Genomic DNA, 23,105 nt, shown 5'->3' with positions numbered 1-23,105 from the left:
CATTGCATCGGGGACACACACGAGGCCTGGGCGGTATTGGGGTCATAAGAATTTGTGGGTAGAGTAGGAGGGAGCGGCAATGCAGAGGGCTGGAGAGGCGGAGTTCCGATCGGAGCCGAGAGCTAGGGGGAACAGATTCCGGCGGGCAACCATTCTCGGCACAACAGGTTCCTCAGAGGGAGCAGCGCCTGCCTTTCTCACTCGCAGACTGCTCCCCTCCGGCTGTGAGTGTCCTCACAGGCAGCGGAGTGGGCTGTCTGGCGGGCGGCAGAATGCTGCCCCCCTAAAAGTGCTGCCTGGTACCCATGGTACCACCCGGTCCCATCATAGGGCCGGCCCTGCTTTTTACGTATTTATTTGTAAAACATTTTTGAAAACCATTTTTAATTTTCCTTCCACTTCACAATTATGTGCCACTTTGTGTTGGTCTATCACATAAAATCCCAATGAAATACAATTAAGTTTTTGGTTGTAATGAAAAGATGTGGGAAGTATCAAGGGGTATGAATACTTAAGGCACTGCATGACACTTGGGTCCCTTTCACACTTGTGAAACCTGAAAGTTGTGTGATTTTTGCCACGATTTTCGCCGCGACTTTAAGCAATGTCTGTGTAAACGTGAGGTCTATGGACTATCGCATTAAAGTCGGAACCAAGTACAGGGATTATTTTGAAGTCGCACAGATATGGTACTCATTGGAAAACACGTGGAACGAGTCGCACAAGTGTGAAAGGGGTCTTGGTGTACTGTATTAGGACAAGTACACACTTTATAGGGGATATATTTTGTTCAGGTTTCATGTATAAAATACACATCCACTTTGTCAGAAAAGGGGAATAGAAGGAAGCTATGGAATGATGGGGGAGTCTCAGAGGTGAGAATAGTCGTAAAATGATCTGATGTGATTTAGAAAGCCAAGATCCACATTCAGTCCATTATCTCTTGTGTCAAACAGAATTATCTTTTGTAGTTCAAAGGTTTTCCTTTCCTGAGGCCTTTCAACAGTCAAATTCCACTTCCTTGGAAAAAGCCTCAAGAACCCCTTGGAAGGCAAGGTTCACATCTATATGTGTCTCAAAATCATGCACTTTCCTGACACACAAAGAAACATACTGCCCCTTGGCAGATGTGCAATGGTGTCATTCAATTTTAATGGCACTCCCACACATCTGCAAATTAGAATTTTTCTCATGCACCAAACTGCATTTTTTTTTGTCTGTTTTTCTCACGTAGGTACGTCTACTGCTATACATACGCCACACACTGGAAAGTGAACAACATGCAGTAATGCACCTGCGCTTGGTTGCACCTGTACTGTAGGTGTAAACTAAGGGCTAATCAATATCCTGAACACTAACCCTGCCGCTGTATTCCAGTGAATTCGTTTTTCCATTGAACTTTTGTTACTTTGTAACTTGGAATGCACATTTTCCTTGTAAGTATTACACTGTACTCCTGAGCTGGGTGGGTAATTGTCAGCCAGTTTTCATAATGCCTTCATATAAAAGATGTGTTGTGCATACAAATAATCCAAAAATAAATAGCAAGTGTAATAAATAATGCAACTCTGGAAGCTTTACCGCAGGTCGGGACCCAATATTATCAAAGGAGGACCTTATAGGCTGCTTCAAGCTTTGCCATATTTAAAGCGGTGGTTCACCTCCATAACAACATTTTAGCATAAAATGAGGCATAGTAGCGCGAGCTACAGTATGCCTGTCTTTATTTTTTTAGCCCCGTACTCACTGTGCAATCGTAGAGACAAGATTCCGACTCCCCGCGGGGAATGGGCGTTCCTATGGAGAGGGAAGGTGATTGACGGCCGGCTCTGGCACTTCACGCTCCCCGAAGACAGCCGGAACAGGTCTCGGCTCTTTACGGCGCCTGCGCACAGACTATGCGCAGGTGCCGTGAAGCGCCAAGTCCTATTTCGGCTATTTCCGGAGAAGCGTGACGTGCCATAGCCGGCCGTCAATCACCTTCCCTCTCCATAGGAACGCCCATTCCCCGCGGGGAGTCGGAATCTTGTCTCTACGATTGCACAGTGAGTACGGGGCTAAAAAAATAAAGACAGGCATACTGTAGCTCGCGCTACTATGCCTAATTTTATGCTAGAGGGGAAAAAATATATATTTTTTTATTATTAATAGGGTGAACCCCCGCTTTAAGAAGCACTTTGCTATGCTAGACCAAGCCTTGCTCCAATTGAAGGTCAATTGAAGATAGGTTTCACACCCACTTGAACACATAGGAGAGAGAAGCAGAGGCTCCGCTAGAGTTGAGGGAGGAATATATCGTAGAGATGGTGCCAGGGGCACCTGGGGAGTGCAGGCAAGTATATTCAATGGCATTTTTTTTTATATCAATAAGTGTCATGACGACGAAGGGTGGTGATTCAATACCGCTGCCGACGATATTGAAATAATTTGACTGAAGGAGCTTCGTGGGTCTCTTGGATCGAGGACCAGGATGGAAAAAGTGCGAGATCCGAGAAAATGTCGGGCCTGCGAGAATCCATGGGCTGACCACCACGAGAAAATGTGTGGTTGTTCAAAGCCAGGTGAAAACATGGGGTTCTTCAGGAGGGGGAGCAGTTGGAGAAACGGCGACATAGGTTTGTCAAAATTTCCGTACCAAGTCCCACAATTTCAGGCTATGTGCCATCAGGGGGCTAACAGAGGGGAGTCAAAGTTTAACAGGCGTTGGGTATTTTTTTTAACCTCTTGCCGACCATGTAATGCATATATGTGGCAACAGAGAAGGTTGGCCTTAACACCTACAGTGCTGCACATATGGGAACCAAGGTTTCTGTGCTGAGGTCACTCTCCCAGCCCAGTGACCTAGCTGTCCCACACCTTCCCGGTCTCTGCCTATAATTGGGAACTGGCTGGACATGCCTCTGATCATGTGATCGTTGTGACAGCTAATCACAGTGATCAAGTCGTCTGACGCATATCCTGACATTAACGTTTCGTGACTGCTTTATTTTTGCCCCCAGATTAGTTGTTCTACGATGTCTAGGATCTCTCCTTCAGACATAATATACATATCTGGTTGATTTAAATAAAAATATATATGTTATGAAAAGATCTTAAGTAGGAGAGATCTTTCATTGGTCTGGCTATGCCTGCTGGTCCAACCACCACATAATGTCTGTAGGCAGCTTAGAGCTAAAACTTGCCGAAGTTGCGTCGTCCTCCTCATTCCTGGGTTTGGAGTGGAAGACCCCTTGAAGCAGTGAAGGGCACAATGTTCTGTAGGATGTAAGAAGTGGCCACTTGTAGAGTTCACACTGATAAGAATTGATGTCACTCTCACACAAGTGTATTTCAAATGTTTAGCAAACATTCCCCAAGTGACTGCAGAGCAGCAGGAAGGCATTTAGAAATTACTTCAGGTGCCCCTAGAAACTTCTAGATCAGTTTTGTTCTTTTGCTGGTAGATTTCAGTGGGTGAGTATAGAGTAAAATGCTCAATGTTTTATGTGCGCTAAAAGACCCCAACCGCTAAAGTAACACACTTCCCTTCCTAGGGTGACAACACTCACTGCCTTCTGTATCAGGTTATCAGAAACAAGCAGGAACAATGGGGAACACAGTTCCAGAACTGCTTGTATGTAATGCCAAGGGGTGCTGGGGATCTATTATTTCTGGTAAATGTATTTTTGCTGGTGAGGAGTCTGTTGCTGGCAAGGGGTATCTATTGTTTCTGGCTCAGAGGTTTTATGTTACGGAGTGCTTGGGGGGATCTATTGAAGCTGTGGGCATCTAATGCTGCCAGGGGTTCTATGGTTGGGGATCCTATGTGGCGGGCAGGGGTGGGGGAAGGGGTCTATTTTACTGCTTTTCTCATCATTAACACATTCCATATACCGTATTTTCCGGCGTATAGGACGAGCTTTTGGATGCAAAAAAATGCATTCAAAGTCGGGGGTCGTCTTATACGCCGTTACCTGTCTCCGTCAGGCTGCGGGCATCCATGCTTTAAAACTCACGCCTCCTCCTCAGACTGTTCCGCAATTGGCGGAACACTCATTTTCCCAGCAGGGCCTCTGTTCAGTGTTCCGCCAATCATGGATGCCTTCTCATCCTTGGACGAGAGGACATCCGTGATAGGCGAAACACTGAACAGAGGCCCTGCTGGGAAAATTAGTGTTCCGCCTATCGCGGAACAGTCTGAGGAGGAGGCGCGGCTTTTGAATCATGGATGCCCGCAGCCTGGAAGCCAAAATCTGAAAAGAAAGTAAGGTAGGGAGATCGTCTTGGCCGGCGCAGTGGAGGCATGTGGTGGCACAGTGGAAGCATGTGGTGGCACAGTGGAAGCACAGTGGAGGCATGTGATGTAATGGCACAGTGGAGGTATGTGATGTAATGGCACAGTGGAGGCAAAATAAGAGTAACTTAATGAATAAAAGGCAACTCCGTGGCAGTTTTATTAAGTACACATACTAAATAGATTATGTGAGCACAAGCAGTGCCATTTAAAATATACAAGGCATACAAATGAACCATAAATACATAGATACATATATCGAACCCAGGGCTAATGATCCAGGTACTGCCAGAGTCCAACTGTGGTCAGTTTATGAAGACTCATAGCTTGCATCCCCTTAGCAGTGATCACTGTATTGGTGTCACTGGTCCCCCAAAAAGTGTCGGTGTCCGATTTGTCTGCCACAATATCGCAGTTGTAAGTTGCTGATCATCGCCATTACTAATAAAAAAAAATGCCAAAAAAAAAACGAATTTACGCTTATTGGGATTTTTTTGCAAGAATATCTAGCAGAATACACATTGGCCTATAGCAGAAGTACATTTTTTTTTTTTTTTTTTAATTGTCTTTTTTATTTTTCTGAACTATAAACAAAAAAAAGACAGACAATCAAATACTATAAATATGTTGGCTGAAGGTATCGGACTACTTAAGGGAGTTATAATCATTGTCAGTGGCACCCAATCTGGAACATTTGGTTCTAAATTCATTGCTTTAGAATGTACTTTTTCCATATGGTGTATCTGCATTTTCATCATTTAGATTCAGGGCTGTGGAGTCGGTAGATAAATGTTCCGACTCCGACTCCCACTCCTCAGTTTTATGTACTTCCGACTCCGACTCCTCGACTCCGACTCCTCTGTATTAATATGCGAATGTATTTTATACATTCCTTGAGGGAAAGAAACGCAACCTACCACCAGTGTCATCTTAAGAGCATTATAGGCCCTCTACACAATCACGTACGAGAATTACTGACAAAAATCATAAAATTTACTGGCAGAACCACATTTTTTACTGCCACTGCAAAAAAAGTACCTAAAATTAGTTTTCAGTGCCCAACAATGCAAATGTCAGTATTTAAACTACAAACATATAGCTAGTGCTATTAGAAATGTGTTTAAGTTAAACAAAAGTAAAAAAAAAAAAATGTCTTCATTGACATGAAGGTCAGGTTACTATAACCCAGCCAGCACAGAGTTTCCTCTTACATCAGAGTCTGCAGGATTCCCCCTTACAGTGAAAGGGAACTCTTATGTAAAGGGGATCATGATCTAAGGGGGGAACTCCGATGTGGAGGGGGGCTATGGTGACCAGAGACAACCTTATATCAGAGTCCACTGCTTTCTCTTTCCCACTTACATCAGGGTCCGCAGACTGAGTTCCCACTTGCATTGTAAGGGGGAATCCTGCAGACTCTGATGTGGGGGGTACTCTGGTGACCAGAGACCACCTTCCTTAGATTAAATACACTAAGGTAAGGGGGGTCACTAATATAGGAGGGGGAACCTTTATATCAGTGCCCCCTTACATTTTTGCATTCACTCCCCCCTTACATCAGCAACCCCCCGCACTCGTGGAGGACCGGATCTTCTCTGTGATTTCCGCGAACTGGGCATGGGCAGTTCTAACCCGTCACTCTCCATAATTTTTTACTGGGGTTGCTGGGCAGCCAGTGGGGCCCCCCAGGCAAGCGGGGCCCCCGGGCAACTGCCCAGCGTGCCCAATGGAAAAGATGGCCCTGCCTACCACAGGACTACTGGCTGGGAAGCCAACAGTCTACTGTATTGCACAGTTTAAGCAAAAGACAAACACAATGAAAACAAAGTTTTATAAAAAAAAAAATATTAATCAATCAAGTGGCTGGATAGTAGCAGCAGGCATAAACATCAGGAACAGGATCTTTACCAGTTCAAAAATACAAACCACATTATTTGGTTGTTTTAGAACAAAAACAAAGCTTATCTATAATGAACCAAAAACAAAATCTGTAAAACCTAGAAATGGTTTATATTAATCTTGAAATGTAGTTCTAGGCTTAGCAAATGCAAATCAATTCAATGTAGAGTTCTAAGGAAGAGAATTGCCTCTGCCAGATCCTCTTTCATAGAGGCTCTTAAGTCAGACTTTATTATTTTTAGGGATGAAAATAATCTTGCGACACTGACTTGGGTGGGTGGCATTGCAGTAACTATTCTGGCCACATCACTAACGATCTCTGGATAAACAAGGATGGGCTTCAACAGTAAGTTTTTATGAGCGATCATACTTTTCAACTTCTTTTAGTGCTTTATAAAACTCCTGTTGGAATTTTTTTTTTAATTCCAATCTAAATTTAGTAGGAGTCGGAGTCGGTGCATTGTTTGCCGACTCCGACTCCAGGTACCCAAAATTTCCCTCGACTCCGACTCCACAGCCCTGTTTAGATTTTTCAGTTTTTGACAATTTTATGTGTCATTTGTTCAAGTATTTTGCTTTTATTTTTAGGCACTATTTAAATCAAGTTGTAATGTTTTCCTGTTCAAATATGTAGAAAATGACAGAAAATTTTATGGGTTGTACATTGCTATTCACATGACTGTAAATAGTTCTCACAAAATCTCTTTATACCCGGGCGCAGATGACAGTTTGGGGTTAGACTCTGCTACTAAAACTTGGATGTCCCCAGGTCCTGTTCTTTGAATAAGATAATAATTATCCTCTTCTGTTGGTGTCCCGTCTTGTCAGAAGACACGTTTTTTACAGAGATTATCCTGAAGACATGAAAGGTCTTGTGCTGAGGTTTCGGCCCTGCCGTCTGATCATACCGATGGAGGAGGATCTGCTCGGAAGTCCCTGATGAGGGACAGACAGACACAGATAAGATCAGAGAGGGAGGAATCCTGCTCATACGTGTAACATCGGGGTAATCTGCTCTGTATGTACATGTGACTCTTCAAGGCCAGCCTGTAGTTTTGGTTCTCTGAGCAATAGGGCCCCCCAGGCACAAAAAAATGTTTATATAGTTGCACGGTTGTCTTACTCAGTTGATGCATCTTTTAAAGCAGAGCATATATAACAATGAAGATGGTGCAAAAAATATTAAAAGTCTTAAGTTTCCCCAATAGACAGTTTAAATAGTACCTGGAAAATCTGTGTTGTGTTAGATAACACTTAGTATAGCTGCTGCTCCTCTCGGTATTAGGGTGTTCCTGTGAAGTGTACATGTGTAAAGAAAGAAAGAGCTCTCTCTTCCACCTTCTAAGTGTAGTATATGGACCCTTTCACGCCAACGTAATGCAAATATGTGGCCTTCAGCTTGAAGTGGTTGTACCGGGATGATGCCTACCATTGCATGTATCACCCTGGTACCGTATTTCAGAGCGGATGGTTGTCTTTCTTGTAATAACATCCGATGCAGCTAAGCAGCTTCACCCCCGCTCCACCTTCTGTGGTATGCCTGGGCTCTCCTGTCTAGGCATGTGCAATTTTTTAAGTTACGAATACGTTTTCCGTCAATTTTCGTTATTTTAGTTGATTCGTTAACATACGAATGAACGAACGGTTTAGCGCAATTAATAACAATATTTTCAAAATAACGAATATGAAAAACAACGAAGATACGAAAGATGAAAGAAACGAAAACATAGAAACAACGAAAATACCGAACCCAAAAAAAAAATAATTACGAAAAACAAAATGAACGAAAATGCAAACTTACTAATATTCGAAGACCGAAAAGAAAACAACCGAAATGCCGAACAAAGACTAAAAAACGAAAATCAAAACCAACGAAAAATAAATTACGAATCTTCGGAAAACGGAAATGAAAACAACGAAAATACGAAATAATGTAAATTAGCTTTCGTTAGTACTGAAATATTTCTGGACATTGATCAATAGCCACTGAGCGCTGTCCCTTTCCTCTGAAGAGGTTTGTTCCTTCCCCCAATGAGCTTCTTTCTCATTTCCTCCTGGCTCCTTGTGTCTTTTTCTGTGTTAGACTGCAGTGCATCTAATTTCTAGATTTGTATTTGTAATATCTGACATATTTTAGTTTTCTTCTACGTCAGACTTCATTCTAGACAGGGTGTGTGTGCTAACTAAGACAGTCAAGTCAATCACAGTAAAGTACGAATTACAAAATGACGACGAGTAGTGTGTCGAATAAACGTAAAATTTATTCTAACAGAATTACGAATGCAATAAAATCTACAAAAGTACGTTTTTACAATCAAAGGAAATTAGACACGAAAATACGAATGAACATAAAGCAACGAAAATATATTTCTTACAAAAATACGAACGCGGCATGATGGAAAATATAATGTAAATACGAATAGCAAAACAACGAAAATTAAACTAACGTAAAAACTAAGGAACGAATAAAATCATTTTAAAAATACGAACGCGGCAGAATACAAAATATAACGAAAATACGAATCTCGATTCAACGAAAAATAAACTAACAGAAAAAAACGGAAAAAAGAGTGTTACGAAAATACTAAAGAGTACGAATACGATAACTAACGTCTTACGAAATTACGACTCGTTACGAATCACGATAAACGAACAGAAACGAAACCAAAATAAACAATTTTTTTTGCTGTGCACATGTCTACTCCTGTCCCATCAGGAGGCCTGAGCGACCAGTCTGCACGTTGCCAGTGACGCAAACAATGCTGGGATCTGGTCTCAGATCTAGTAACCCGCAAACAATGTAATGACATCACTTCCGGTTTACTGAGGACTTGAAGGCTCTAGATTAAAAAAAAAATTACAGCATTCAAAACGGCCCACCTTGGCGTTTGGAAGGCTTTTAAGTGTAAAGGAGGATTTTGGGGTCTTATAGACCCCAGATCTCTCTATAAAGAGTACCTGTCACTACCTATTACTGTCACAAGGCATGTTTACATTCCTTGGGACAGCAGTAAAAGTGATAAAAAAAATGTAAATGGAGAGCGTAAAAAAAAAAAAATGTAATTATTATTAACAGTTTGCGCAGCGCTTTACATCAGGAAATAAATAAAAAATGTAAAGTGCACCATCCCTCCGTGCTCGCATATTTAGGTCGCGCCTGCAAATGTAAACCGTGTTCAAGCTACACATTTGAGGTATGGCCACGATGAATAGATTGCGAGAGCAATAATTCTTATGCAAGACCTCCTCCTCCGTAACGCTAAACAGGTAACCTGTAAAACAATTTAAAGCTTTGTCTATGGAGATTTTTACGTACCGTGAACCCTAAACTAAGTAGGACATGTTGGGTATCTATTTACTCGGCATAACCTTAGCTGCACTTTTCGTTCACTATCGGGGGGCTTTTAACCCCTGCTAGCAGCTGAAGAAAGGGTTAAACCCGCTGAATCGCTTTTCAGGCGCTTCGCTGCCCATTCATTTTAATGGGCAGGGAGTTTTGGGAGCAGTGTATACACCGCTCACAAACCGCCCCAAAGATGCTGCTTGTAGTACTTTTTCTAATGCCCTCCAAGCGCACCGATGTGAAAGCACTCAGGCTTTCACATTCGGACCGTATGGGAGGCAGTTTTCACGTGCTTTAAAGGTGCTGTTTCTAGCGCTAAAATGCCTGAAAACTGCCTCAGTGGGAAAGGGGTCTTAACCACTTCAGCCCCGGAGGATTTGGCTGCCTAATGACCGTGCCATTTTGTCACTGCGTCGCTTAAACTGACAATTACGCGGTCGTGCAACGTGGCTCCCAAACAGAATTGACGTCCTTTTTTCCCCACAAATAGAGCTTCTGCCAGATGCCCCGATTGATAGCAGTCTCAGCGTGCCGCTGAGAGGGTCTATCCCTGCCCCTCCATTGCTCCTCACCCCAATGAGCATCAGCGGCTTTCCTCTCCGGGAGTGTTCGGTGGCTCGTTCTCAGTGCAGAGACGGCGGGGAACAGATGGAGCATCAGTCTGATGCTCCATCCACCGAGGTAAGTATGAAAAAAATGAAAACCCATACTTCTCTTTTAAGTGTGTCCTAGGGAGTGATTCTAACCGGGGGGGGGAGAGACTGGGCTATGAGTGACATGACATTGATCACTGCTCCCGATCACAGGGAGCAGTAGATCAGTGTCCTGTCACAAGGCAGAACGGGGACATGCCTTGTTTACACAGGCATCTCCCCATTCTGCAGCTACGGTACACTGGCAGACATTGAGTCCGCGGGCACTGTCAGAGTTCTCGGCAGGTTCACGCGCAAAATTCTAATTCATTCTGCCAACCTAAATTTTCGTGCGGCAGTCGGCAAGTGGTTAAGGTGGGCTGAGGGGGGCTGCTGCACACAAGTGACCTTTTGCAACCACTTTACAGTGTGTAACTGTGATGGGGGGACATTAGAGTGTAAGCTCCTCTGGTGCAGAGACTGTGACTGGCTCAGTGTTCCTTGTACAACACTGTGGAATATGTCGGAGCTATATAAATATACTGTAATAATTGTGACTGAACCGAGTAATGATCACAGATTTTTTTTATTCTTATACATTTATTTTTCCCATTGAATGGCAGTGGAGTAAGTCGGGTAACACAGGTGTGCGGCATGTAACCTCCTAGGTGCCTCTCCGCCAGGGGTCAGCGGAGCGGGAACGATTAACCATGGAAAGCGGAAGATGAGGAGAGATTTTATCGTCAGGAGGAATTGGCAGCATCCAGGCCACGGGCTCTCCTGATCTCGCCGTCACACTCGCTGGATCCAGCCTTTGAAGTGCCGCCATCTAGGGATCTGTGCGTTTGGCTCCAGGCCTGACGATAAAACAGGCCCTTTCTTCCCAGAGAGTTATTTGGGTCATTGGAGCTGTCTACAAGCCCTGAGCCGGTGATGAGATATAAATGAATTGTGAAACAAAAGCGCTGTGTGCCGAAGACCTTTCCTGTCTGCTAACAAGTTATTCTGAAAAAAAGATCAAAAGTCTTGCTAAAAAAAATCACCTTTCTGATTCCAGGTCAGTTTGTGAAGAGAATGTTACAGGGGAATGACAAAAGAAAAAAAGCACATGGGCCTTATTTTATTTTTTATGGTCATGGCTCCTAAGCTGCCCTATTACTTGACCACTGTAGAGTAGCACCCATCTCTGTCTATAGTGCAAGATTCACATCAGAATATAGGGGCCAGATTCACAGAGCAGATACGACGGTGTATCTCCTGATACGCCGTCGTATCTGTTCTATCTATGCGACTGATTCATAGAATCAGTTACACATAGATAGTCATAAGATCCGACAGGTGTAATTGTTTTACACTGTCGGATCTTAAGATGCAATACCGCGGCCGCCGCTGGGGGGAGTTCGCGTCGTAAACCAGCGTCGGGTATGCAAATTAGGAGTTACGGCGATTCCCGACGTTTTTTCGCGTTCGCTACGTCGCCGCTAGTCTAGTTTCCGTCGCAAAGTTAGTCGTTTTTTTGGTGCCTTAACTTTACACAGCAATCGTATTGCTGTATAAAGTATGGCCGTCGTTCCCGCGTCGAAATTTAAAAAATAACGTCGTTTGCGTAAACCGTCCGGGAATACGGAATTACGCTACGCGTGTCGCCGTTCGAAAAAATTACGTCACTTCGCGCACAGCACGGCGGGAGTTCGGAAACGGAGCATGCGCGGTAGGTCCGGCGCGGGAGCGCTCCTAATTTAAATGGCACACACTCATTTGAATTGGCCCGCCTTGCGCCGGAGGCCGGCGGCGTAGGTTTTCATCGCAAGTGCTTGGTGAATCAGGCACTTGCGATGAAACGTATCTACGATACGTTACGCCGCCGTTCATCTACGTGAATCTGGCCCATAGTAGCAATTGATCTTTGACCATGCCAAGTTTGTGACTCAAACCCAACTGCAGCCACAACTTTTTTATTTTTGAGTGGAGTAGTGAGGGGTTACAGCCTCTGCCAGATTTTTTCTGTTTCCTTATGGGGAAATTTTCCCTTTCTGTTTCTTCCAACACCTGGACAGGAAGTCAGGAGAAATCTTAGTAACCCCTTGGCGCAGACGTCGCACAAATATGCAGCCCCACAACTCGGAACCTTTTTTGAATGGGGTTGCATATTTGCCTTTCTCCCTTTTTGAGCTCGGAGCGAGCCGCACAGAGAACAGGGTCTCACAGTGAGCCCCCGAGCCCAGTACCAACGATCGGGACCCAGAACTCGAGATTCTGGGTCTCCTGATCGCTATGATAGCCTCTGATTGGCTGTCACCGTAATGGCCGTACTAGGGCTGGGGAAAAAATCGATTTGAATGTTGAATGAAGTTGGGAGGTCAAATCGATTCAGATTTTGATCAAATCAATTTTTTTTTTATTTTCCATAGGACCGGCGGATTTTTTAGGCGAGGCCGAAAATAAAAACTTTCGAAACGAAAACGTGAATCAAGTCTTTTTTTAAAAAATCACAGATTTTGTGGGGGGCGAAAATTGCCCAGCTCTAGCCCGTACACATGTAATCCGAAAATCGGGCGAAAAATATAGCTTTTGACGCGATCGTGCGATAATCGGATCGTTAATACAGAGCTTTTGAGAGCTGATCACGACCGTTTATCCGATATTATTCGATCGGACATTTTCCTCGTACGATACCAGATCATATGATTTTCGTTTAGTCAGTATAGTTGTCGTCCAAACATACAATACAAATACATTACAAACACATGACATCACTTTTTTATTTTTTATTTTTTCTGTTGTACGAGAATTTTGGGGACTTTAGTAACCGATTTAAATTTCTACTTGCGACTAGTAAGCGGAAAAAGTCAGACGATTTGTCGTCCGATTTTCAGATCGTTTGTATGGAGCATTAAAAGGGGTTGTAAAGGTCCAATTTTTTTTCCCTAAATAGCTTCCTTTACCTTAGTGCAGTCCTCCTTCACTTACCTCATCCTTCCATTTTTCTTTTAAATGTCCTTATTTCTTCTGAGAAATCCTCACTTCCTGTTCTTCTGTCTTTAACTCCACACAGTAATGCAAGGCTTTCTCCCTGGTGTGGAGTGTCATGCTCGCCCCCTCCCTTGGACTACAGGAGAGTCAGGACGCCCACTAACACACAGCTCCTTTCTTTATCTGCAACGTAGAGAGTGTCCTGACTCTCCTGTAGTCCAAGGGAGGGGGAGAGCACGACACTCCACACCAGGGAGAAAGCCTTGCATTACTTGTAATTGTACCTTTACAACTACTTTAAGCTTACCCTTGTATTTTCTGTCAATGGACAAGAATATTTTTGTATATTGTATATATATATATTGTATATTTTTCTGTCCTTCCAGAGAGAGAGAAAAAAACTGTATAGAAAAATAAATAATGAAATTATAATAAAAAAAGAAAAAATACTTAGATCGAGGTTTTCTCTGGATCAGTGCCAGGGTTAGAGTGCTTTCACACTTGGGCGTTGTGCTGGCAGGACATTAAAAAGAGTGGGCAGCTCCACCAAAGGGCCTCGGCAGCGGCGATTTGCGGGCGCCTTTATCTCTTTATTCGCCCGCTGGCGTGGGTTAAAAGTGCCCCCCTAGCGCCTCTAAAACTATGCGGCAGCGCTGCAAGTGTGAAAGGGCTCTTAGTATTTGGGTAAGGGTATTTTTTGGACAGATTTGTTTTTTTAACCACTTCCATACCGGGCCTATTTTGGCACTTCTGTCCTACATGCATAAATCATAATTTTTTTGTTAGAAAATTACTCAGAACCCCCAAACATTATATATGTTTTTTTTAGCAGACATCCTAGGGAATAAAATGCCGGCCATTGCAACTTTTTATCTCGCACAGTATTTGCGCAATCATTTTTCAAACGCCTTTTTTTTGGGGGGAAAAAAACAGTTTTGTGAATTAAAAAAAATAACAAAACAGTAAAGTTAGCCCAATTTTTTTGTATAATGTGAAAGATGAAGTTACGCCGAGTAAATAGATACCTAACATGTCACGCTTTAAAATTGCGCACACTCATGGAATGGCGCCAAACGTCAGTACTTAAAAATCTCCATAGGCGTCGCTTATTTTTTTTTTTACAAGTTACAAATTTAGAGTTACAGAGTAGGTCTAGTGCTAGAATTGTTGCTGGCCCTCTAACGCACGCGCACCTCACATGTGTGTGTTCGCTTCTAAATGCGAGCTACCGGGGATAGGGGCGTTTAAGATTTTTTTTTTATTATTTTATATTTTATTTTACTCTATTTCTTTTATTTTCACACTTTTTTTGTAATTTTTTTTTTTTTTTATCACTTTTATTCCTATTACAAGGAATGTAAACATCCCTTGTAATAGGAATGTTTGTGACAGGTCCTCTTTATGGAGAGATGTGGGGTCAATAAGACCCCACATCTCTCCTCCAGGCTGGAAAGCATTAGATCGTGAAAAAAAATTCACCGATCTAATGCTTTCAGCCGCGATTGCGGCTGTGTTTACATTCCAGGACCCAGGCGTGACGTCATAACATCGCGCCCGGGCCTCCGACGATCATAGAGATGACTGATGACCATCTGGTCACCAGTCTACTCTATGGTTTCCATCGGACGCCGGCGGATCGTTTCTCCGGGTCTCCGATGGCAAAGGAGAGCCTGGAGAAGCACCGGATGGCGGCGGGAGGGGGGGGGGGCGTCCCCTCCCGCCGCCTATAAGAACGATCAAGCGGCGGAATCGGCGCTATGATCATTCTTATGGTGCAGGGATTCGCCGGCTGAAGAGATGGATATCTGAATGATGCCTTTAGCTGCAGGCATCGTCATATGACGTCCTTGGGCGGGAAGTGGTTAATTAGTATCAGCGTGTGTGTTTTTAGCTAGTGTAAAAAAAAAAAATGTGCGCTATTGTCTCTGGGCTGTACTACGGGTACAAACACCAAATGACAAACACATATGTGGCATCGCTGCGATCGTTGGGAGCAAGAGAATGTATTTTGAGTTGTCCTTTGGTGGTAGGCTATGGTAGTAACAAGAAATATACAGCTAATATTTCATTTTTTACTTTTTTGTGCTATTTTGGGCCAGTTTTCCTTTGATATCAAGAGATATCCATTACCATTTACCACTAAATGAAAGACCAATTTTTCCTGAAAAACAGCGTGAGGCGAAAAAAAAACGCAACCCGTCCATGCAAACTGATTGTGGAGTGTATGTTAACGATACCCCGCAATCTGTTTGCAAAACGCTCCACGATTTGACAAATCGGATCGCATGGGTGTGATTACAATCCAATTCTGTTACGAACAGAAAAAGTGTCCTGCACCAGTTTGATGTGATTTGAGCCATACAAATCCATGGCAAATAATCGCACAGGAACGTGCTGCGATTCCTGTGCAACTAAAATGCGGCGTCTCACACCGATGCAGTGTGAATCCAGACTAAAAATGTCTTAACACAGGGCTCGACAAATCCCGGGGCCCGTGTTTTTTTTTTTGTGAGCTGGCCCAATCTGGTGGTGAGCCGTTGGTATTACAAGTTATTACCACCAGATGTGTGAGCTGGCGCCATCTGGTGGTGGCCGTTGGTATTACAAGTTAAGCATTACAAGTTAAACAGCAATTCTAATGTAATTTTTCACTATTTTCACTGCCATCTTCTTCCCTCTAATTAGAACCCCCAAACATTATATATATTTTTTATCCTAACACCCTAGAGAATAAAATGGCGATCGTTGCAATACTTTCTGTCACGCCGTATTTGCGCAGCGGTCTTACAAGCGCACTTTTTTGGGAAAAAATTACACTTTTTTTAATTAAAAAATAAGACCACAGTAAAGTTATCCGCATTTTTTTTAATATTATGAAAGATAATGTTACGCCGAGTAAATTCATACCCAACATGTCACGCTTCAAAATTGCGTCCGCTCGTGGAATGCCGACAAACTTTTACCCTTTAAAATCTTCATAGGCGACGTTTAAAAAAATCTACAGGTTGCATGTTTTGAGTTACAGAGGAGGACTAGGGCTAGAATTATTGCTCTCGCTCTACCAATCGCGGTGATACCTCACATGTGTGGTTTGAACACCGTTTACATATGCGGTCGCTGCTCACGTATGTGTTCGCTTCTGCGCGCAAGCTCGTCGGGACGGGGTGCGTTTTCTGGCTCCTAACTTTTTTAGCTGGCTCCTAGATTCCAAGCAAATTTGTCAAACCCTGTCTTAACATTTTGCTAAACCCTCTTGTATCAGTACGGCTTGGACTGAGAAGAATGGGGGTAGACCCGGGTAAGCTTATCAAAAAAACGTTTTCTTTTTTTTAAATTAGCTTATTTATTTTTTTTTAAAGCGTTGTCACTGACATTACTCAAGTGTGTTGTTGAAATGGGAAATGTACATTGTAGACAGGAAGCCGCTGTACACAAAGTTGACTGACCTTCATTTTGTATGTGGGATCGGTGACCCCGGACTAACCTAGGAGTAGATTTTATACATTTCTAGAGGCTCACAAATTCCTTTCTGCTTTCCCTTGGCCTGGTTTTGCCTGTAAGAGATATAAAAATGTGCAATCAGAACCAGTCCTGCAGAGTGTAGACAACCTGAACTGTTTATAGCGGGATGAATACTTTCCCGAAATAAGCAAGTACAAAGTGTTATTTATAAAATAGCATTGTAGAATATTAATTCAATTGCCATTTGGGGTCGGGAAGCAATAATAGTTCTCTTTCCTCTGGATCAAATAGGAGTTTTTTTTTTTTTTTTGTATGCATTAACCTCTTGCCGACCGCCCACCGTAGTTTTACGGCGGCAGGTCGCATCGGCTGCGCAACATCACGTAAATTATAACGCGATTTCGCATTTCAGCCACTAGGGGAGCGCACACGCCCCCTGCTTGCCCCTGGTGCCGGTGCCCGGCGGGCGCGATCACCGCCGGGCACCTGCGATCGCACGTAAACGCACAGCTCCCGGGCCTTTCAGGGGGAGAAATGACTGATCGCATGTTCAGACAATGTATGAACAGCGATCTGTCATTTCCCCTAGTCAGTCCCACCCCCCCTTCAGTTAGAACACACATAGGGAACATAATTAACCCCTTCCTCGCCCCCTAGTGTTAACCCCTTCCCTGCCAGTGACATTTTTAGGCCCCATGCACACGAGACGCTGGTAAACTCGAGTTCAGAGGCATTTGGGCATTTTTTTCAACTGCCCCTGAACACATTTAATGTTATCCTTTGTGTCCATGCACACATTCACGTTTTTTTGCGTTTTAAAGCAGTTGGGTTTAGGCTCGTTTTTTCAGACGAAAATTTTTGGGTTCAGACGCAAACGTTTTTGCGTTTCAAAGCTTTGGGAGGGTCTACAATGTCTTTGTTATGAATGCTGATAGCCGCAAATGTGGCAAAACGCCGTGAAATTCGCGACAAAAATTGGCGTTTTAAACGCCGTTTTTTGCCTTTTAAAACTTGAGTTTACATGTGTTTGCATTTGCTTCTCGTGTGCATGGGGCCTTACAGTAATCAATGCATTTTTATAGCACTGATCGCTATAAAAATGACAATGGTCCCAAAAATTTGTCAAAAGTGTCCAAAGTGCCCGCCATAAGGACGCAGTACTGATAAAAATCGCAGATCGCCGCCAATACTAGTAAAAAAATTTTTTTTATAAAAATGCCAGAAATCTATCCCCTATTTTGTAGATGCTATAACTTTTGCGCAAACCAATCAATAAACGCTGCTTGCGATTTTTTTACGAAATATATGTAGAAGAGTAGGTATCGGCCTAAACTGAGAAAAAAAAAACGTTTTTTATATATTTTTGGGGGATATTTATTATAGCAGAAAGTAAAAAAATATATATATTTTTTCAAAATTGTCGCTCTATTTTGGTTTATAGCGCCAAAAATAAGAGGTGATCAAATACCACCAAAAGAAAGCTCTATTTGTGGGAAAAAGACTGAAAATTTTGGAAAAAAATTGTTTTTCTTGTTTTTTCTCCTTCAATGATGTGTGCTGATGAGGTGGCACTGATGAATAGGTACGAATATGCCGCACTGATAGGTGGCACTGATTGGTGTCAATGATGGGTCGTGTCATCGGCTCGTTACCAAGATTGGGGTCATGCCCCCGCGATCAGCGCACGAGAGCGGTCACATGACATCTCCCCAGAACGAGAGGGGATCCCGCCTGCTGTAATTTCCCGGGAGGTAGTTAAACTGGTTATAAACCCTTTCTTATACCCAATGCAGTGAATGGCCTCAGGTATTATACAGAGGTGAAACAAATCCTTCTACATAAGTTGTACCCGTTTATCGGTGCCCTCTCTTTTTTACAGCCTTCCAAAGCACACAGTTCAAAGGCTATTTCTTAACCCCAGAAGGCACTAGTGGAGATCTGATATCACACACTGCACAGTATAGAGCAGGGAACTGAGTGTAACCTAAGACCTGATTGGAGAGAATGGACACCCCCCTTCTACACATCCTCATAGGGAAACATGTACAGCTGAGGTTGTCAATCACTTTCTGTGTGCTGGAGGGAGGGCGGGTCATTCCCCAAGATTCTGGTTTTTGGGATAACCTGTCAGAAGTGACTACCGTATTTATCACAGTATAACGCGCTCCCGCGTATACCGCGCACCCCCAAAGTTGACCCGAATCCTTTTGTACTTGCAGTTTTGGTGTCTTGCGCGGCGTCCATCGGTGGCCTCGTTGGGTCCGGCGTTCGTCTGCGGCTTCGGGTGTCCTCTTCGGCGGGTCCGGCGTCCTTCTGTGGCTTCGGGTGTCCTTCTGCGGCGGGTCCGGTGTCCTCTTCGGCGGGTCCGGCATCCTTCTGCGGCGTCCTCCCCGCTCGTTTCCCGCGCCGAGTTTGAATACGGCGCCGACATATACAGAGCGCAGTACACTCGTGTATTGTCTGCAATGCTCGGCTACCCGCGCTGACGTCCTGTACGTCCAGGACGTGAGCGCGGAAGGAGCCGAGACTGCCCGACTATACCCGAGTGTACTGCGCTCGGTATATGTGGGCGCAGTATTCAAAACTCGGCGGGGGTATCGGCGTATACCGCGCACCCACGATTTTGCCCTGATTTTCAGGGCAAAAAAGTGCGCGGTATACGCCGATAAATACGGTAATACAGAGAGGAGAGGTGAACGAAATTACACTCAGTCATTTGGATTGAGACAAGTACAAGCTATAGAGTGAAATACTCTGTTCATTTGTAATTTCAGAGGTTAATGTATGGTGCAGGAGGGCATGCATGCAAGATTTGGGATGCTTGGAAGGCCAAGTGATGTCCCTGTGTTTTTTTTGTTTTCTTAACAATTTTACAGAACAAGGTTCTAATAAATAAGTGGTAGGGTTTTTTTTTGGTGCCAGATATGTGCGTAAGAGCCGGTTCACACTGCAGCGGCACGACTTCGGGGGCGACTCTGCAAGTCGTCCTGAGGATGACTTCAGAGGCGATTTGCAAAACGACTTCTGTATAGAAGTCAATGCAGGTCGCCCCGAGCCGCCCCCGAAGTCGTACCAGAACCTTTTTCCAAGTCGCAGCGACTTGTGTCGCTTCTATTAGAACGCTTCCATTGCATTCAATGGGACACGACTCGTCAGGCGGCTGAGCCAGTGTGAACCGGGTCTAACTCTTCACATATTTTTTTTTTGTAGTGAAAACATGTTTGTTATTTGTTTTTATTAAATTGTTAAAAAATACTGTTATTTTATTTGACAATGTCCTATACATATTACGAGACGTGCCGACTGTGTAACTGGATTTTCTAATATGTAATGTTCCATCTTGTAGGTCTATTAATGGAATGAAGTTGTTACAAAGTCATATCATTCTTCTTTTCACCTGTGGTATGTATCTTGTTGGTATTCTCTTTTCTTTCTTTTGGTGGTTTGTATATTTTTAGGCCCAGATTCTCAAAGGGCTTAAGACGGCGCAACGCAATGTACGCCGTCGTAAGTCCTAATCTGGGCCGTCGTATTTATGCGACCGATTTTTAGAATCAGTTACGCGTAGATATCCATTAGATGCGACAGGCGTAAGGCTCTTACGCTGTCGGATCTTAAATGCAATTTTTTTTTTTTTGCCGCTAGGTGTCGCCTCCGCCGTTTTCCCTGTCGTGTATGCAAATTAGCAAAATACGCGAATTCCCGAACGTACGCGCGGTCAACGCAGTGAAGTTACGACGTTTACGTTAGATTTGCGTGGCGTAAAGTTGCCCCTGCTATATGAGGGGCAACCAATGTTAAGTATGGCCGTTGTTCCCGCGTCGAAATTTAAAAATGTACGTTGTTTGCGTAAGTCGTCCGTGAATGGGGCTGGACGCCATTTACATTCACGTCGAAACCAATGACGTCCTTGCGCAATGCACGTCGGGAAATTTTAGGGACGGCGCATGCACATTACGTTCGGCACGGGAACGCGCCTAATTTAAATGCTCCACGCCCCCTACCCGGCTCATTTGAATTAGGCGGGCTTTCGCCGGGGGATGTGGGCTACGCCGCCGCAACTTTACAGGCAAGTTCTTTGTTAATAAAGCACTTGCCTGTAAAACAGCGGCATAACGTAAATGACATACGTTACGCCGCCGCAGTTTTACGCCCAGATACAAGAATCTGGGCCTTAATGTTTAAAGCACATGTGTTGTATATCGGCTAATTTCAGGACAGGCTGGGACTTGTCACATGACAGCGGCCCTTTTATATCACATTGGTAATAAAAGCAGCTTTGGGTAGAGACATGGTGTGGACTGTGGAAGTTGGGTTGTGTTTTAGGGACACGTGGGCTCAGAGGGGGTAGCAAGGACAGTAGTAGGTACAGGGTTTAGATTGTTACATAGGTTGAAAAAAGACACAAGTCCATCTAGTTAAACCATAAAAATAAATATCAAACAATCCCATATACCCAATCTTATACCCACAGTTGATCTATAGGAACAGGCGTGCACTACTCTAGAATTCATGACTAAGATTTAAGAGTGTGTCTATGGGAATGTTTGACCATTCTTCCAAGAGCGCATTTGTGAGGCACTGATGTTGGACGAGAAGGCCTTGCTCGCATTCTTTGCTCCAATTCTCACCCCAAAGGTGTTCTATCAGGTTGAGGTCAGGACTCTGTGCAGGCCAGTCATTAATGTTTTTATGGACCTTGCTTTGTGCACTGGTGCCCAGTTATGTTGGAACAGGAAGGGGCCGTCCCCAAACTGTTCCCACAAAGTTGGGAGCATGAAATTTTCCAAAATGTCTTAAAGTGGTTTTAAACCTAGTTACACCACTTTTACCTACAGGTAAGCCTACAATAAGGCTTACCTGTAGGTACTGGAAATATATCATATTTATCAATCTACCATATACGCTTGCACCGTCATCTTTGGCGCATGCGCACTGAAGAAAGGGCACAATCATGCCATTTCTAAAGGGCCCATGCCGTGACTGGCAGCTCCCGAGCACAGGCGCGGGAGTGACGTCACGCCTCTTCGGCTAGTCACAGAGCCGAAGTCCACGGCCCCGGAATGATGAGGGGGGAGGATGGATGCAGGGACATCGCTGGCTTCGTTTGCAGGTAAGTGCAACATAATGCATTTTAGTAGCCCATTATGCTTTTTCTTTGCAGGGGAAAACAGAAAGTAAAACCCATCAGGGTTTACTTCCTCTTTAAGAGTTCCCTTCACTGGAACGAAGGAGCCAGGCCCAACTCCTAAAAAACAACCCCAAACCATAACCCCCCCCCCCTCCACCAAATGATTTGGACCAGTGCACAAAGCAATGTCCATAAAGACATGGATGAGCGAGTTTGGGGTTGGGGAACTTGACTAGCCTGCACAGAGTCCTGATCTCAACCCGATAGAATGCATTCCGGATAAATTAGAGCAGAGTCTGCAAGACAGGCCTTCTCGTTCACATCGGTGCCTGACCTCACATGCGTTTCTGGAAGAATGATCAAACATTCCCATAGACACACTCCTAAACCTTGTGGACGGCCTTCCCAGAAGAGTTAAAGCTGTTATAGCTGCAAAGGTTGAGCCAACTCAATATTGAACCCTACGGACTAAGGCCCAGATTCTCGTAGATTGGCGTAAAACTCGGCGGGCGCAACGTATCTGATTTACGTTACGCCGCCACAAGTTTTACAGGCAAGTGCTTTATTCACAAAGAACTTGCCTGTAAAGTTTTGGCGGCGTAGCGTAAATCACCCGGCGCAATCCCGCCTAATTCAAATTAGCCGGGTAGGGGGCGTGGAGCATTTAAATTAAGCACGTTCCCGCGCCGAACGTATGGCGCATGCGCCGTCCGGAAAATATCCCAGGGTGCATTGCTCCAAATGACGTCGCAAGGACGTCATTGGTTTTGACGTGAACGTAAATGGCGTCCAGCCCCATTCACGGACGACTTACGCAAACGACGTAAATTTTAAAATTTCGATGTGGGAACGACGGCCATACTTAACATTGGTTTCCCCTCATATAGCAGAGGCAACTTTACGCCGCGCAAACCTAACGTAAACGTCGTAACTTCACTGCGTCGACCGTACGTTCGGGAATTCGCGTATCTAGCTAATTTGCATATTCGACGGGGAAAACGACGGAGGTGACACCTAGCGGCAAAAAAACAAAAACTGCATTTACGATCCGACAGCGTAAGAGCCTTACGCCTGTCGGATCTAATGGATATCTATGCGTAACTGATTCTAAGAATCAGTCGCATAGATACGACGGCACAGATTAGGACTTACGATGGCGTTGCGCCGTCGTAAGCCTTTTGAGAATCTGGGCCTAAGACGCCATTTAAGTTCATGTGCGTGTAAAAGGAGGGTGTCCCAATACTTTTGAGAATAGTGTATCTGGATATCGGAGGGTTAAGAAGGGTCATCTTCCATGTTGTCATGAGAATCTAGAAATTCCAGTGCGTGACACAACGCATGTGTAGCGCAACTGCCATCTACACATAAGTGATCGTTTCCTGTCCTCCATAG

General features: G+C 44.1%; 1 protein-coding gene across 1 annotated transcript in view; it reads left to right on the top strand.

Annotated features, from left to right (window-relative positions):
• VWA2 (von Willebrand factor A domain containing 2) overlaps positions 1–23,105 on the top strand; it is an 88,985-nt gene that overhangs the window by 12,143 nt on the left and 53,737 nt on the right. Inside the window, exon 2 of the mRNA XM_040361567.1 lies at positions 19,929–19,984. Coding sequence (XP_040217501.1) covers positions 19,942–19,984 — 43 coding nt within the window. The 5' untranslated portion in view covers positions 19,929–19,941. The remainder of the gene's footprint in view (positions 1–19,928; positions 19,985–23,105) is intronic.

This window comes from Rana temporaria, chromosome 8 (genome assembly GCF_905171775.1).
Source record: "Rana temporaria chromosome 8, aRanTem1.1, whole genome shotgun sequence".
In the NCBI taxonomy this organism is placed as follows: domain Eukaryota; kingdom Metazoa; phylum Chordata; class Amphibia; order Anura; family Ranidae; genus Rana; species Rana temporaria.
The sequence above is the reverse complement of the archived record's forward strand: the minus strand, read 5'-3'. Positions and strand labels throughout refer to the sequence as shown.